The sequence below is a fragment of the Necator americanus genome, chromosome V (assembly GCF_031761385.1).
Source record: "Necator americanus strain Aroian chromosome V, whole genome shotgun sequence".
Taxonomy (NCBI): Eukaryota; Metazoa; Nematoda; class Chromadorea; order Rhabditida; family Ancylostomatidae; genus Necator; species Necator americanus.
This window is the reverse complement of record NC_087375.1, coordinates 4,813,472-4,830,403: the sequence shown is the minus strand read 5'-3', so window position 1 is coordinate 4,830,403 and position 16,932 is coordinate 4,813,472. Positions and strand designations below refer to the sequence as shown.

Genomic DNA, 16,932 nt, shown 5'->3' with positions numbered 1-16,932 from the left:
CAAAATGATGGCGAAACCAGTGAGTACTCCAATATTTCTGATCTTAGAAAAGGATATTCCAGACTCCCAGTCCCGAGAAATAAGGTAATATGAGAATGCAAGAAGATGATCAAACATTCGTAAGAAAAACCAGAGGCAGCACAGACAAGTACAAAACACATCCACAGAATATGAGAAAAGATAGCACGCAAATAATGTAAGCAGTAACAATGAAGCCTTATCTGTTCGGATTGTATATCTTCTTCTTGACACGCGTGATACGCCAAGCGTTTGCATCCGCATACTTGTCGAAGAGCGGGTCGATTTTCTGATTTTTCTTGAACGCAGACAGCTTGGTTGAATCACTCATCTTGAAGAACGATGGAGCAAACTCGACGAGCCATCGTGGATCGATCGCAGTTACCTACAACAGAGATCCTCAGGATAATCTATGACCCATCACGAGTCACCGTTTGATGAACTATACTTTAGTCTCAAAACGATTGTGTCAAGAAGGTCTTGCAGAACATATTAGAAGATTTTGTCATTGGAACTAACGAAAGAAAATGGCTATAATAGGGTGCTGCACTGTAGGGTATCAAAGATATCATGTGCAGCCAATACTATGAGTTACATTTTCTTGTTATGGAATTAAAGCGGGTCGGTAGAAGCTGTTTTCGTAGTAGCTTCAACATCTCCGAATCCTGCAGTGATGCACCGCGAGGGTGGTATTCACAGACCTGGAAGGATGTTGGAAGTGGGCTTGCAAAGCCCTGTGACTTTTGCTAGCACCTCCTTCAGCTTCGAGGGATTTTTTTCTTGATAGGCGGGCCTGTATAATATGACTTATAGTAGTGTCAAAACGAGATGAAACAATAGTGCAGTTGCGACCCATCGCTGCAGTTCACGGTGGTCCCACCTCGATTCCAACAGTTGCTTCATGTCGTTTTGATCCGACGGTCTTTAGGCGATCCACGACAATAAGACTCAATATGGGTCATGCTGTTTGGACCACCAAAGACAATGTGACCAATAATGGGTCACCATGGTGAATAAGGGAACCTTTTTTCAACAGATAAATAGTTTTCCAGTTTTCTTTCTGCGAAGTTCTGTTAGAATAATATTCAGTAATGTAGTAAGAACGCCGGCAAGGAAAACATAGCCATATAATACGAACTTCTCTCATATATTCCTTGGTGGTCATAATCAGCTCGTGATAAACAACCCATTCGGGCTGATTCTGGAATAAAGCTGAAGAAGGATGAATGAAGACGTTCTGCCCATCCACAAGTGTGCGATAGCCATCCTGCAAGATATATATATACAATATATTGTTTCACATCATTACATGTAAATCTCACTTGTTGATCTCGTTTTGCAGCGTTCTTGAAGAAACCAGAACATATTGCTTTTTGAATTCGTTGGACATCTCGACCACAACTGACAAGGTCTAATTTGTGCCGGTCCATTATACCAAGTAGTTGCTTACGAATATCCTGAAAAGGGTCATAATTTGGTACTCTTGCACAATCCCTGGTTCTTCTGAGACTGTAGCATAGCAAGGGCTCTGGGAAGTAAAGGCTTATTAAGTATTTACTTGTGCTCTCTTCAAGGTACGGATTTGAACGTAGTTCTCAAAACACCAAGGCTGGCTGAAATGATGATGCTTCCATGAGTTATATACTGCTAGTAGCGTCATGTGGTCTCCTTCAGGTTGGTGAAATTTCGCCTTCTTTTGGTCTGCTTGTTCTTGCTTTTCCTGAAAAAAGACATGACATATGGAATTCCATCATGAACGCAATTGAACACAATGTTATTGTAATACAATACTACGTTCCAGAAAGAGCTTCACCTTTGGCCGATAGAAAACGTTCTGCACTGAAAGCATAGAGACGATGGTAAGCACCTCGTCAGAGCAACCTAACTCGACTGACATGATGAGCAGTTTTGCCAGTGAGGGCTCCAGGGGGAATTCGGCCATCTACAATAGATATATAATTGGAGGGTATGTATACTGAAGATGAACAGAGCTATTCACACGACACTTACATAAACCATCAAATTCATATAAATAAACAGTGATACACGAATAACTCACTCTTCGACCAAGTTTCGTTAATAATCCATCGCCATCCAAAGCAGACAGTGTGTGCAATTGGTGCAAGGCACTAATCATTGAATCCAAAGGAGGAGCGTCCATGAAGTCGAAATCGATTAGATTATTGATTCCCATTGCCTTGAGCTGCAGCAAAGTTGAGGCCAGATTCGTTCGTTGAATCTCAGGGACAGGAGTAGGCAACATCTCATCTCTATATTATCCATTACAAGACAGTATAATTCATTGCAGTGTTGTGCAATAAAATCATCTCCACCAACCGATATGCCCTTTCAGTGTAGAGGCGATAGCACTTGCCAGGACCTGTTCTTCCTGCACGCCCTGCTCGTTGTTTTGCCGCTGCTTGACTGATGGGAGTGACAACCTGGACGACAAATAAAAGGAGCAATACGCGAAAACAACGACTGCAAAAAAAAAACCGAAATGATTGAAATGAGTATGTACCAAAGAATCCATGCCACTTTTAGGATTATATATCTTTTGTTTCACGAAACCAGGATCAACTACATAGTAGATGCCGTCGATTGTCAGTGACGTCTCAGCAATGTTCGTGGCTATGACGACCTTAAACGAATAATATGAGCTCACGATAGGCAGAATAACATAGAGTTCTCTCAGCCTCTTTATGTGCATATTTTATATCTTATCCTTATATATTATCTTAAACCTTTTCTTTGCGGGCACAAACAACTTGGAAGCAAATATCTGTTTCGAAAGTAACAAATGTTCTAGTAGGTGCAATCTATACGGACAGAAAATTGAGAAAGATCATGATGTTTAGTTGACACTATTTAAGAGACTGGCGCTGGCATCTCACCATGAATAATATAAGCGTAGGGGAGTAGATCACGACCGTTTACATCCACAATTCTATCCAGTAATATAGAAAAAAGCGCGTGAAATAGCCTTGTCTGATCCTGTCTACCCAATAATGCAAGTTGTTACGAGTAATAGGACGATGACAATCCACAACCCTTCCTTGACTGTGCGGATGGGGCAACTCTACCGCTTATTTGAGTTATATCGGTTGAATTGCGGACTTTGGACGAGTTGCTCGGGCTTTATCGCGTAATCAGCTGCATTGTTGGGGAGATTGGATTACACAAGGTTGATTCACATGCATTTTTCTGGATTACCAGGATGAATTGGAAGTGGTCATACTCATAGTTGTGCATCATTATCTACTCCTATCTGTTCGTGGAGAAATCCCAACATCGTCAATTTCATGATATACTTCCTTCACTCCGACTGAGGATAATGATGTCCCTTGGATTAATGGCTTTCAAAGAAGTCGGATAAGTGTGACACACAAGAAAAATAAAACAGAAATTTTTACCTTTCGTTTGCCTGGTGGAGCAGGGTCAAAAATTCGTGTTTGCATTTCTGAAGGCAACGCTCCGTACACTGGTAAGATGATCAATTCAGGCACATCTGGTCCTAGAGCCTTCATCCGTTCATATAAAACTTCACATGACGTGTCGATTTCCTCCTAAAAAAGCACCTCTCTAACATATAAAAAGTGAAGAGCTACAACTAGCAACCAGGAATAGCGACGCGAAGAAATAGAAGCGCAATGAAGAGGGATGAAAGAGTAGGCTATGACGGTTAAAAGAGAGAATGTTTCCACGGTACTGTTGACACCGGTCTTAAAAAGTCTAAATCAAATAAGAAGTGAAACATTATCACAAACTTTACTTTCTTGAGCTTGGGTCGACTATAATATAACGAAAAGCGTTTCAATCATATCTAATTCGTGCACATAATATGAACAGGAATCGGAAGCGGATAGCAAATCTTCTAAATCTAAACATACCTCAGAGAAAGTTCACACAAGACAAAACTTGAAATTGCAGCTTGTGTCTCTTGTGTCTGTGTAACGATCTCTTCGGACCAAAAAAGAGGTCGTTACACAGACACAATACTAAGTGATATTTTGTTAAACATAATCAAAAAGGTGAACTTCTCGAAATGGTTTCCTGCAGCTTCGATTCAAGAACTGTATAAACAGATATTTCGAGGAGAAACATTGTTCGATTTTCATACACTTCCTGAGATGGTTTCGAGCGGTTTGGTCAAAAATGAAATTTTCTTCTCTAATTTTGTCTGCCAATTTTTAAGGATAAGGCCTTTTTTAAATGAGCTATTCATTAAAATAGTATTTTTCGAACAAGAGGGAATTTAACATGTAAGCCAAAAGAACCTTACCTGACCAGTGAGGAAGACTAGAATGTCACCAGGAGGTTCTGTTAGATGAATCTGCATCACTGTAATGTGTGCTGCATCGAGGTAGTCGGTTTCCGGCTCTCTGGTGTACAAAATCTCTACGGGGAAAGTCCGGCCAGGAATAGTGAAAATGGGAGCTTCGAAAAAGTATTCGGAGAATTTCACGGCATCGAGAGTAGCACTGCAACAATCACCTGGAGGATATAGTAGCACAAATTTCTAGATAAAGAAACACAAATTGTACCTAGTAATTATAAGCTTCAAGTCGGGCCGCTTCTTTGCGGCAGCTTTCAACAATCCGAACAATACATCTGTATGTATTGTTCTCTCGTGCGCCTCATCGAGCATAATGAGGGAGTACGACAGTAGGTCTGGATCCACCAAACATTCGCGCAAAAGCATACCGTCTGTCATATACTTTATGATGGTGTCCTGGCTGAAAACATACAGAAGTGAATGATAGAAAAAAAATAGTAAGTAGTAGTAAAAAGTAGTAACATGAACGTGATATAATGAAAGGATCCAAAGCGAGCATTGATAGAAAATATATAGACAGAATAAGAAACATGCAAGCAAGTTTAGTATTTCCTTTTTCAGTTAACATACAGGAAAAGTAATAAAATAAATGTTCCATACTAAAAAAAATGTGATGAACGACACTTTTAATGTTTCCACTTGTCGTCCTTGGTTTTACATTATAGTTACGAAATCTAATTCTTAACTATTTTGAATTTATTTGAATTTAAATTCTTTGCATGAAGAAAGTCCGTCACAGGCGTTCTCAGATTTATTCGAACTTGCTTCACATGTATGGCTCGAATGGTTTGCTTGCTGCTTGCAACATGCTTTGAACGCTCAATTTCCATGTTTGTGTTTAAGATAAATTTGATGGAAGCAGAAAATGGATTAAAAAAAACGTTAACAAAACCCATGCAACGTAACGTAGAGAATGCTACGATTAAGAAATAAAGAAAAAAGTAAGGTGAACAAAAACCAAAAAAAATGTAACACTTCACCTAGTGCAGTCCTCGAAACGAATGGTGTATCCGACCTCTTGACCAAGTTTGGCACCAAACTCTTCAGCGACACGTTTTGCTACAGACATTGCAGCCACTCGCCTAAATGAATTTCATTGATATGTTGCCTATAAACTGCATGAAGAATGCGAAGAACACAAGACGCATAAACACTTGGGGAAGTTCCAACATATCCAGGAAAGAGGATCGACTGAGAGAGCAGACATGTTGTAGCTCTTCAACTCCCTCTTTCTGTTTTAAAAGTGTTTTCCTTCCTTAGTGAGTCGGAGAAAGCGGTTAACATCTTGTAGAGAACTTTGACTCACTTTTACTACATGTTCGAACCTTGGAACACCCACGAAATAATTTCATAGCAGGGAACTTCAGTGTTAGCGCTACAACTTCATCTTATTCTATGAACAACCTGCTCGGCTCATGAAAATGCGCCATTATTTCTGTAAAAAGAGGATAGCCATTTTTTCTAATGATGAGCTCCTCTGAATACAGGCTTGTCTAGCTTTTGCCGATGAATAGGAATGAAATGTATGTTCTACATTCCACAGATTAGTCTAATCAATCTCTCCATCTATGAGCTTCTCCTGCTTCGCCGCGAAGAAGCTAAACAAGATGACAATTACAACCGGTACCCAGAATAATTTACTCTGCTCAATGCTCAAATATCCAGGTTTAAATAACAATGGCGATTTTTCAGTCACCCGATTGGGGATTTAAGGTCAAATCCTCTTTTAGTATACGTGGTAATTCGTGTCGGTCAAAAAAATTACCCTTTTATATGATGGTATGGTAATATATACATAGAAACGGGACTTTGATGTCGGTGGCTCGTGAAAAACACAAGGCAAACCGCTTCAATGTTCTCCTCTATGAAAACTACACTACTGTATCAAATATATTATTTGGATATAACATTCTTAGAAAGTGGTAATAGTTACCTAGGTTGTGTACAGCCAATTCGTCCTTTTCGAGCAAAACCTGCCTCCACAGCGTATTGCGTTATTTGAGTAGTTTTTCCTGAACCCGTCTCACCAATGACAACCAGGATCTGATTATCCGTCATGGCCTGCAAAAACAAACGTGACTTGATATAAATGACAGTTTTAACAACAATTATTGTGATGGCAGAGCGAGAATACACTCCCATCTGGAACAGAAAAGAGCTGGCAATATCAGAACCAAATACGTTCTCACCAAAATTTTACGAAATGAAGTACATACAACATGTAAAATAAGTTAGCGCGACAGCCAACATAAGTACTAATATGGGAAAGCAAGGCGCATTTGCAGAACATCAAAAATCATCCAACTAAAGCACAAAAGAAGCGTTTGAAGAAGGTCGAAAGGAGCTTCATGGCGTAAGAGGGGATTCAGAGCATTGTGTCATGAGAAAATATTGTATTCTTCAGCGCAAAACTGTTCATTAGACTGCTCATTCGTCCATTTCCATCCTACTACCTTGAAATACCACTGATACCGATCTATGAAGCTAGGTCCCTGCTCATCGAGCGCGCTGAATTAATTACACGGTCCTAAGGTACAAGCTCATGTACTCACTAAATTTGTAGAGAATTCGAATTAGATGGACGGACAGATTACTACTTTACAGAATAGTACAAACACTCACCTGCAACAAAGACTTTTTCAAATTGAAGATAGGCAGCGACTCGCGTTGCTCTTTAATGCTTAAGTTAGTGCGTCTACCGTATGTTGCCTTCCCTCCAGCAGTAACGTGTTTCATCCACTCCGGCATATCCTTGAAGATACAGTTGCAAAAAAAGCTTTAAAAAGTCAAAGAAGAATCATTGTGCAAAGAAAATACTTTATCTCGTCTCATAGTTCCTCTATCTTCATCATTGTCCATATTCCTTTCTTGCACTGGATCAAGGATTCGAGTGCTATTTGATCTCAAACCGGTATTCCTTTCAGCGTCTTTTTCGCGCTGAGATTGTATTTTCGATTCTCTCCGTTCTTTTGACAAAGCTCCCTGAAACAAATTATTCTATAAAATAAGGCAGGAAAAAATTAATTCTAAAAAACATGAGTTGAGTACTTATTTCAAAAAAGAAAAGAGATGATACATGCCTGCATTAGAGCTGCCTGCGCCATACTTCCATCGGGGTTTTTAACTACTTTGACTGGCTCAATTTCTTGATTCCCTTTTCCATAACCACGCAAAAATTCAGGTTCTTCTTCTACGATTTCAACTTCATAATCCTCGCCATCGCTTTGCTCTACAACCAGAGGAGAATCAGTGAGAAAACTTCCTCACAATTTTCTACAGAGCAATCGCCTGACGAATTAATGCTTCATTACAACAAAAAAAAAGAACAAAACCAACCATCCTCGCCCCGTAGCACCCCAGATTCCTCGTCAAAATCTGGTCGATCCATGTTGGTTACAACTCCCGCACCTATCATTTGCTGCCACTCCCATCTTTCTGGAGTAGACATGCGAACCCGACTTTTACTAAAAAGAAAATGCATAGAAAAATGTGTGAGACAGTAAAGGAATCAGACAAGAAAAAAGGGAAATAGGAAGGGAAATCTGTATGACAAAGTGGTATAAAGAATCCATTAATTATCAACGATATGAAAAACAGCAACACCTTGTGCCAGACGAGACCAAATCTTTACGGTCAGACGACATTTCAGGATTTGCCCAAGGCGCTTCGGGGTTCCGTAACTCGTTCACACCAACTGCATCCGATGATAAACTAGCTTCCTGTGGATTGAGATCTTCTCCAGTAATTTGATTCACTTCCTTCAAGGAAAGTGAGAATTTACCATTGTCGATCTTCAAAACCTGTAAACGAGGATAGGAGAATGCTTGAAATTGAACATATCACAAACAGGTTCAATCAAATGATGAGAAGAAGGGAAAATTCCAGAGAAGTATTGAGGTTTGACGTACCTTCACTTTCACTTTTTCTCCTCTGCTAAGGACATCTGCAACTGCGTTCACTCTTTCGTTTTTGAGCTGAGATATGTGACATAGACCTTGAACTTGCTGTCGTATACCTTCCAGCTGAAAAAATAAGCTAATAAACATAACTTTGACCGCCGCATGGACTTTTCTCAGTGAGGATGTTACTAGTTGGTTTGGGAATTCCTTCAATGATCTCAGTCATTTATATTTTGTAGGTGTTCTAAGATAGGTGTGTCGGCAGTTATTCAGGAGTGACGGCTGCATTGACTCTGCAAGCGGGGCCAACTGTTTCGAATTGTATTTAGCTTCAAATCTAGCAGTCAGACGTGCTCAACTCCCAGTTCACACGCGACACTAACGAATCCCTCGTAGAACCACAGTATTCAACGATAGTTCGATCACAAAATTAGTGTGTATTATTTGCTATTACATGGCTCGCTAAGGGCTTAAATTGTAAATGACAACGAGCAGAAAACCGTTACGAAGAAACCATGCATTCGAAAAGCCGACTGTTTCGAGTTGAAAGAAGCTACAGATCAAAAACAAATGATACAGTGGTCACCTTTGTGCCAGTTTCGAATTACAACCTTTGGACCTGCTGATTTTCATGCCGTTTTAATAAGATCTGACTTAAACCTAATTCAAGCTTAATCAGGAACAATTACTCTTACTGAGTGAAGCGTGTGTCTCTACAAATACTCATGCTACATTTAAAATATCAGAATTTATTAATTAATAATCACCACCATATGCTGCAATTAGAAATTTCACCGCTGGATTAACTTTCCTAAATTTTGCAAGAGGTAACCTAGTTTCTATCAAACAAATCGTGTTCGTCTCTAAGGAGACAAGATATAGCAGAATAAAAATTAGTTTCTACGCTTAAGCTTTAGATCGATCGATATGAAGAATACATTTTACAGTTGTTGTTGGATGTTTTCACCATACTCAACACTACAGTTTATCCAATAGGGAAAAGAAACACTTACCTGAATAAATGCTCCAAAGGATTGAATGCTAACCACTCTGCCACTGTAGATTTGGCCCACTTCAGCAGTGTCCGGGAGATCCCTATGATCTCGATCCCGATCTTTTCTTTTCCAGTCTTTGCTTGATCGCCGATCATCATAGTCTCTTCTTTCTCTAGAGTCATCACGCCGTCCTCTTCTATCTCGATCACTAACATGTCTTCTTTTACCGTGTCGATCACGAGAAGATGATCTAAATCGAAAGAACCGTAAAGTAATTGTAGTAAAGAGGATTACCAGCACTAAGGTACGTCTCAATTCCAAGGACAAGAACCGTGAAATTAAAACATATGGTTCAGACTGTAAAATTACCTCGATCTTGATCGTTTCTTTCCCTCTCTTCGTTCATCTCTGCTTCGGTGAGAACTTCTACGGTGATCTTTTCGTTTGTCACTATCTGTTTTACTATCACTCCTCCTCCTATCAGACCCGTGTTTAGAAACGCTTCGTTCTGGTTTCACTTCCTCCTCTAGTTCTTCTCTCTGCAAAGGTACATGAATAAATATATAAATAAATAAATACAGATCGACCAAATTACTGAAACCCACCTCCTCTTTCCATTTTGGCACTAAGTTTTCGAGTTGGCTCATCATGTCACCAGAGTTACTGTTCGGCATGGCAAGAGCAGGCAACCTTGCCTAGAAGGTACTCGATCAGCATGTCAAAAAAGAAAAGAATTAAGTCAAGTACCTTGATCTCGTCTTTGGCATCAGAAATCAGCGTGATCTTATGAGAATTTGAAGTGTTTTCTTGACCTTTTTTTCTGGCCTTGGGAAGCATATGCTGGATAAGACGAAGTAGATTCGCCACAAGAGAGTCATCGAACTGAAACTCCGGTTGGTGAATACAAAAGCAAGAAATCAAAAATAAACGTCAGTACCTGTTCCCCAAGTCCTTGTTCGTCGAGTGCCTTTTTAAACTTGTCAAATGTATTGTTAACAGTCGCCAAATCTATTATAAATTCTGCCACGTCTTTCTCCTTTATTCCGAAATGGTTATCCAACTCGGTGCAAACCTTAGAAACTAAGGACAAACGCTCCAACTGATCCATCCTGTAACGATCTCTTAACTGAAGTATTAGTGAGAACAGATCCAAAAAAGGCAACGCCTCCAAATTCCGGGAAAAAATCGCAAGAGGAAGATATAATTTGAATAACAGCTATCGTAAGTTTTCCGTAACTCACGAGGACTAGGTAGGGGATATGTTGTGGCTTCTGCAATCACACACACACAACAAGAACTTACTACAAAATAAAGTGTCCTGTATTCTTTTTGTTCGCGTATTCTCTATATCCCGGAATATGTTGGGTTAGTTTTGTTTTTTACATTTTCTTCGTCTTAATGTTTGTTTTCTTTTTATTCCGGACGGAGAGTGTGGTTGTTGCTTTTTTCAATTTGTTTTGTTCTTCGATGCTTGTGTGAACACATGCGGGATTGTCATTCCATCTTCTTTTCTTCCTTCTCTTCATGAAGTTTCTTTCGACATCTATCGCTTTATCTTCTGTCATCCTTTGTTTCGCATATACGTGATCATGCGAACCGTTGGATGTGCTGGAAGGGAAGCCTGATGCCTATTATTTGATCTTTTCCCACGCTTACACTCTGAAAATGTGAAATAAGATTTTATAAGTTATGCTGTCGTTTTTTTCTGCTTTGGCTCCTCAGTCTTTTGAGAATGGTTGTTACCAATTGTTTTTTTTTCCATTTTTTCTGCCGTTTCATTCGCACCATGCCACTCGCTATGTGTATCCCAGCCCAGTTATGCCTGTTAGCATTATTGTAGAGCTGGATAAATCTCTGTTGATATATTTGAACGGTCCACCCACAAAACAGCTGAGTTACTGTTCAAAACCCGAATGACTATGGAACTATGAAATATGTTTGAATAATTCAGTAGTCTTGAGATTCCAGAACATTCCATGGAATGCTCCAACGAACCCATGAAATAGCAGCACTTTTTTACTGAATATAACAAGGATTTTACTCAAAAGTTTTTACTTGTGTGGCGTTTTTAATTTTAATGTCTAGACATAAATTTAAACTGATGATCCACAAAAATTTTTGTTCCTTCTTTGATACTATTTCAGCATTTGCTCTAAGTCACTGGATTTTCTAGTATTTTGTGTAATAGTGCTTGTGCCATATTTTATACTTACACAAAATTTTTCAGGCTAGTAAGTGTAGCTGGAGATGCCCAAAGAAGTGAAGATAGCTGCAATTCAAATGTATAATGTATAAAGTATATATAAATGAAATATAAATATAAATGAATATAAAATATATAGTGTATATAAATGTATAAAGTAGGAATATAAAGTAGTAGAAGTTCAAATGCAATTATGTTATTCAAAGTGCTATTCCATGTGGTTTTCTATGCTATTCAAACTGAAAAAAGTTATGAGAATGAGTGAAAAAAGAAAGAACTAAACAGGTGTTTCAAAAACATTTACGAGTAACGGTTCTAAACTTTGGAAAAGGGCTCTTAACATAATAATCTCCTTGTAAAGATAATGGCGTTTAGCATCATCATTCAGCTACTATTTACAAATTTACTACTTACTCATATACTTAGATGCTTAGATGGCCCGTCTTCAGTGAACGTGCGTGTCCCAGCGTCTTTTCCATTCTATTCGTTCCCTCCCCATTGTCATCCAAGATGTTCTCAAGTTTCGTGAGTGACGTTGACGAGGCGCTTGAGCCGTATCCAGCTGAGCTCTCAGCTGTTTCATCCGTGCAGCGAACACGTCACCCCACCTCGTTGGCGGTCTCCCTCGGGGGCGTTTAGCGTCCCTTGGGATCCACTCTAGCGTTCTTTTTGCCCATCTATCGTCGATTCTTCTCATGATGTGACCGGCCCATCTATGTTTTGCTTTCGATACATATTCCGCTGGGTCGCGAAGAAGGGACATTCCTCTTAAGTCGGTCCAGCGAAGACCGGCTAGGTGTTGTGTGCGCCAGTTAAACTTCAGAAGATTAATGAATTTGAGACACGAAAATTGAAAAAGTAGTAGATGTCAATTTTTTCGGAGTTGAAAAATAATTCTTCCGTCATGTTTCGTAGACTGCAGAAGTTTCGCATATATTAGATGGCCACATAAGTCTCTTCTAATTTTTTGGAAGATACTCTTGTTAGTAGTTCTATAACTAATATATCTGGATATCAGAGGTTTACACCATCCTAATTCAACACAACGCTCTGGTAACTTATCGATCTCCGTCTCATCGGAGGAATGAAGCTAGGGCTTGAAAAAGTCGGCGGATACCCTTCCTATCTCGTAGTCAATCTCGAATTTCTTTTCATCCAGGATGCGCTGGAGATGGATGAAGAAGTAGTAATCGAGGGAGTGAGATCTCTAAACGAATTGCGGAGTTAGCAGCCAGCAGTAGCTCTCGAGCTTGGCTTGAGTCAAGTTTATCAGATATTGTCAAGCGTTGTCGTGGTGGAAAGTTCTGCTTTCCGCGTGTGCGATCGATAAGGGGATTTAACTTTTGCACCTGCAGAACGTAGTGCAATAACTGAGCGTTAGTAATTTGTCCTTACTATTAGAGCAGAAGTTCCCAGTACTTAAAGGCATCACGAATCTGAGGTGGTACGGATTTCAGGTGGAGTATTCGTATGCGGAATCGTAGATTATGGAGAGGTGGGTGATTCCGTCCATTTCTTGCTAATTGGCGTAAAAAACGGCCCTGAAGATGCGGCGTGTGCACACGGCTGGTGCGCTCCAATCGAACTCCTTGCAGAAAATAGTGCGCCAGAACGCTCGAAGCCGTATTTTCCAGACCGTTTTTTACGGCGATTAGGAAGAAATCGACGGAATCACCCCCCTCTCCATAATCTACTATCTCGTATACGAATACTCCACCTGAAGTCCCTACCACCTCAGATTCGTGGGGTGATGCCTTTAATCCCACTCTTGGACCACCAACAACAGCAGACCCCCTTTCTTGGAATGGAGGTAGGAGTTTAGGACCGGCTCGTTCTCTTCTTCCTGATCCACTCACTGTCTCTTTCTCACAGGGTTTTCGTACATAACGTCCGCAATCTATTTTCATCCCAGTAATGAACGTCTTAAAAAAGGCAAATCTTCTTTGGAGAGTGAGAGAAAAGTAAGGTATGTGCTAAGCAGTGATATGGTGAACATCAAACGTGATCGGTAACCTCCTGGTCCTGGAAAACGGCGTCGCGTGACTTATTGATGTGTAGTTTCAGTGGCCGAACGGATCGCTCAGAGTCATGGTGCGAATAGTCACCATTCTTGGATTTGGTGAACCACATCGTAAATTTCTTGTAAGAGATGGCATCCGTATACTCGGACTAGATTGACGTAGGCATGAGCTACCATCAGAAGAGAATTCTTGAGAATAAGGAAGTAACGAAGGTGTGTCTGGTCACAATTAGATCTTGTGTGTCATTTTAGCACGAAAAGCGCACATCGATATGTGGTAGTGAGTGTTAGAAGTCTAAAAGGTCCACTACCGGTACCCGTTCAATCATAAATCGTATGAACATACACGAAAAATGCGAGTTTTTCTTGTAATTAATAAATATAAGTAATAAACCCCTGGAATTTTCGAACATCAACGCTCCGGAAAGGTTGAAGTTCGAAAATTGCTGCGAGGGTGTTTTCAGCCGAACAAGTTTTCTGAGTTGTTTATTACAAAGGAAGCAGTGAAGGAAGTGTTCATCCATCTTACATATTTTTGTTGCCCAGACCTGGGAATGCCGTATAGAAATGTCGCAGAATGTTTTTTCTTTTTTTCTTTTTCTAGCTCCTTCTCACTAGTTTGCATCTTTGTGTATATTATTTCTTTTTTTTGACACTTATTCATCTATTATATCATATATTTTTTGGTGGAACTATCTGTGAGGAAGTCATTATAGAATCCTTTCCTTGGAGAGTTGACATTGATTGCAAAAACTACTTATGGAAATGAAATTATCTTTTCTTGGCCGAAATAACTTTGAAAATCTTTACGTGCGTTGCATCGCAACGTGAAATAGCCTTTGCAAGTGAGCTTTCCTCAAAATTGGGAAGTAATCATTGTTCATGTGGCCTTTTTGCTTGTTTGTTTGTTTGTTTCTTGCTATTTAACGCCTAACTCCATAGAGAAAGGCTTTTCAAAGGAGCTATTCTCAGTTGAAGGAAAATAGTTCGAGTTAAGTGCAAAGTTTTCTGGAATTTTCGAATTCGATTCATTTCACAAACAGGTAGAATTTGGTGCGTATTTTGCCCAAGTATCCCATATGAAAATGTGAAATTTGCAAACCTAGTAAGTAGAGCCATCAGAAACTCCCCATGGCATCAGTTTGGCTCTGTTTACCTATGCACCCGAACTATTGACGAAAATGAAACCTTGTGATATTAACTACTGGTTGAATTATATTATTATTAATTTATTATTTATATTTATTACATGTTACATTCATTCATATTATTTTTATTGATTTATAGTTTGTATGTTTATTAATTATAAAACATGAGACTACGTCCCGAATCCTATACGCTAGTAAAAAAAGGAGTCAACATCGAAAGTGTTATCGAATCCTGCCTTTGAGTCCCGGGATACCTTTCAATCTTACGTCCGTTTATGTGCAAATGTCGGGGGAATGCTAGCAGTAGTACACAACCTGGAAGAGTGTGGTGTTCTAGGTGTACGCTAGCGCCCTATTCTGATGTGGGCTTAGAGTTAGCCCTTAGTATATGATATACGATGGTTCAATAGCAGTTTTTATTGACACGGTACGATTTACCAGCGTGTTGCCGATGGGAAAACAAAAATATAGAGCAGTCAGAGTGTCACGCCCACCCCACGGCACACTATCGAGTGTATAATTGGGCAGAAGTTCTGGCATCTCTTCGTCAAGCGTCCAAAAATGAAGAGGGTCCCTTTGCCAACAGTCCAAAAATGAAAAGGGTCCCATTGCCAACAGTTCAAAAGTGAAGCGGGTCGGACGGAGCACCAGCTCCCGCTTTCGCATGTTTGAAATATTCACTGAAGTTCTTACTGGAGATGCTCACAGTTTCGCTTTTGGGCATGTATTTCGTCTACTTCCTAGTAAACCTTAACGTCCAGAAATGGGAAACATCTTATTACATTCATGTTTGTTACGTTTAGTAGGTTATTTTTGTCCGGTTCTTTGTCTTCCTTCACCTTCCAAAAAAAAGAGAACTACTTTGCAGTTGTGTAAAAAAAAAACATCAAGCACGGTGCGGTTGCGTAAGCGACTGCGCTCTGACACCATTCCTCGCTGTACTGCGCGATGGTCCCGCCTCGATCCCAACTACTAAGTTTCCTAAATTCAAAGTTGATGCCACTAATTTTCTGTAATAATGTTATAATAGTTAGATAGTGAAGAAACATTGCCAATTTTCCAGAAGTCTCCTAAAAGATAACTCTTAATTTGTAATAGAATAAAAAGCAAAAAAAAGAAAAGAATAAAAAGAATAGCAATAAAAAGAATAGCAATAAAAAGAATAGCAAAAAAAAGAAAAGAATAAAAAGCAATGCTAAACGCACTTTTTTGGGAATATAAAGTGGCTCCAGACCGATGTAGTACTGTAGGTGATTTAGGAACGCACATACACGTACACGTACACGTGCGCTCCTAAATCACCTACAGAACACCAAACGAATCACTACGTGTGGGTTGTTTGTTGAGTGTGTAGAGCCGTTCCTTCAATAAGGATGTATTAAATTCATTTTTTTCTCTCTTTTCTGTATTTATCATTGTAATATTTTCATTTCTTTTCAATATTCATCATAACATCACAACATATAGCACCATCAAAGTCGTTCGCGCAGAAATTTCTCACGTTGCTCACATAAAAGTTACATTACATCCGTCAAAAACGGGAACAATGACTTCAGAAAACACGTAATTGTGCTAACGACATGACAGACGGCTAGACGCGCGCTCCCACTGTTTATATGTCTGTGTGTGTGTGTGTGTGTGTGAACTGTCAACAAGGAGAGCGGCTCAACAATGCGTGAAACTCGTGGAGTGCGCGAGGCGGAAATCAACAACGAGCGGTGGTGGCGGAGGGGGAAGCGTAGTTACTGCTGTGTGCACCCCGATGAACCAGTCATACTGGTTCTTTCACGTGATCCTTTACGGCTGCTTGTGTTACCCTTCTCGATCATCCATACACATTTGTAAGGTGTACTGTATCGGTTTAGGCATAGGCATCAATTTAAAGGTGATAGGCATCAATTTAAATTTAACGCCACTGGATACCTTTGACTCTAGATTCTCATCCAGTAGCAGAAAGGTTCGGGTCTTCGGATTCTGTGCATTCCAGAGCGGTTCGCGACAGTAGTTAGCAAATATCGCACCTAAAACTCAAAATACCTTCTAACTGTGGTACAAAATCACCTAGGATGATCACCTAGAATGCTCCCTCGTTCTAAGGAACTCCTGATCCTTGCTCGTTTTTTTTCCTCTTTCCACTATGTATTTACTGTGTTTGTTTTGTATTTGCCATCACAACATCATTTTTGGCAAGCAATTGAGCGTAATAAATAAATAAACAAATAAACAAACCCACAACTAAGATGACTAGCACACAAACTCATATTTACCCAACGAATTAGCTCTTCAGACTCGTACGGTAAGGTATACGCGTGA

At 39.8% G+C, this 16,932-nt stretch overlaps 2 protein-coding genes across 2 annotated transcripts; both read right to left on the bottom strand.

Annotated features, from left to right (window-relative positions):
* Positions 1-217: 217 nt before the first annotated feature.
* Positions 218-10,356, bottom strand: RB195_012929 (uncharacterized protein; the record flags this gene model as incomplete). Its single annotated transcript, XM_064202530.1, has 24 exons — positions 218-403; positions 1,157-1,285; positions 1,341-1,475; positions 1,577-1,738; positions 1,832-1,960; positions 2,078-2,288; positions 2,356-2,459; positions 2,540-2,659; positions 3,432-3,584; positions 4,301-4,499; positions 4,563-4,754; positions 5,335-5,436; positions 6,288-6,415; positions 6,977-7,105; positions 7,172-7,332; positions 7,431-7,583; positions 7,691-7,818; positions 7,958-8,154; positions 8,263-8,376; positions 9,267-9,498; positions 9,618-9,787; positions 9,854-9,943; positions 9,996-10,130; positions 10,186-10,356. The coding sequence occupies 24 exons, from the start codon at positions 10,354-10,356 to the stop codon at positions 218-220; spliced, it is 3,630 nt and encodes a 1,209-aa protein (XP_064058411.1).
* A 1,540-nt stretch (positions 10,357-11,896) lies between these two features.
* Positions 11,897-12,214, bottom strand: RB195_012928 (uncharacterized protein; the record flags this gene model as incomplete). Its single annotated transcript, XM_064202529.1, has 1 exon — positions 11,897-12,214. The coding sequence occupies one exon, from the start codon at positions 12,212-12,214 to the stop codon at positions 11,897-11,899; it is 318 nt and encodes a 105-aa protein (XP_064058410.1).
* Positions 12,215-16,932: the final 4,718 nt, after the last annotated feature.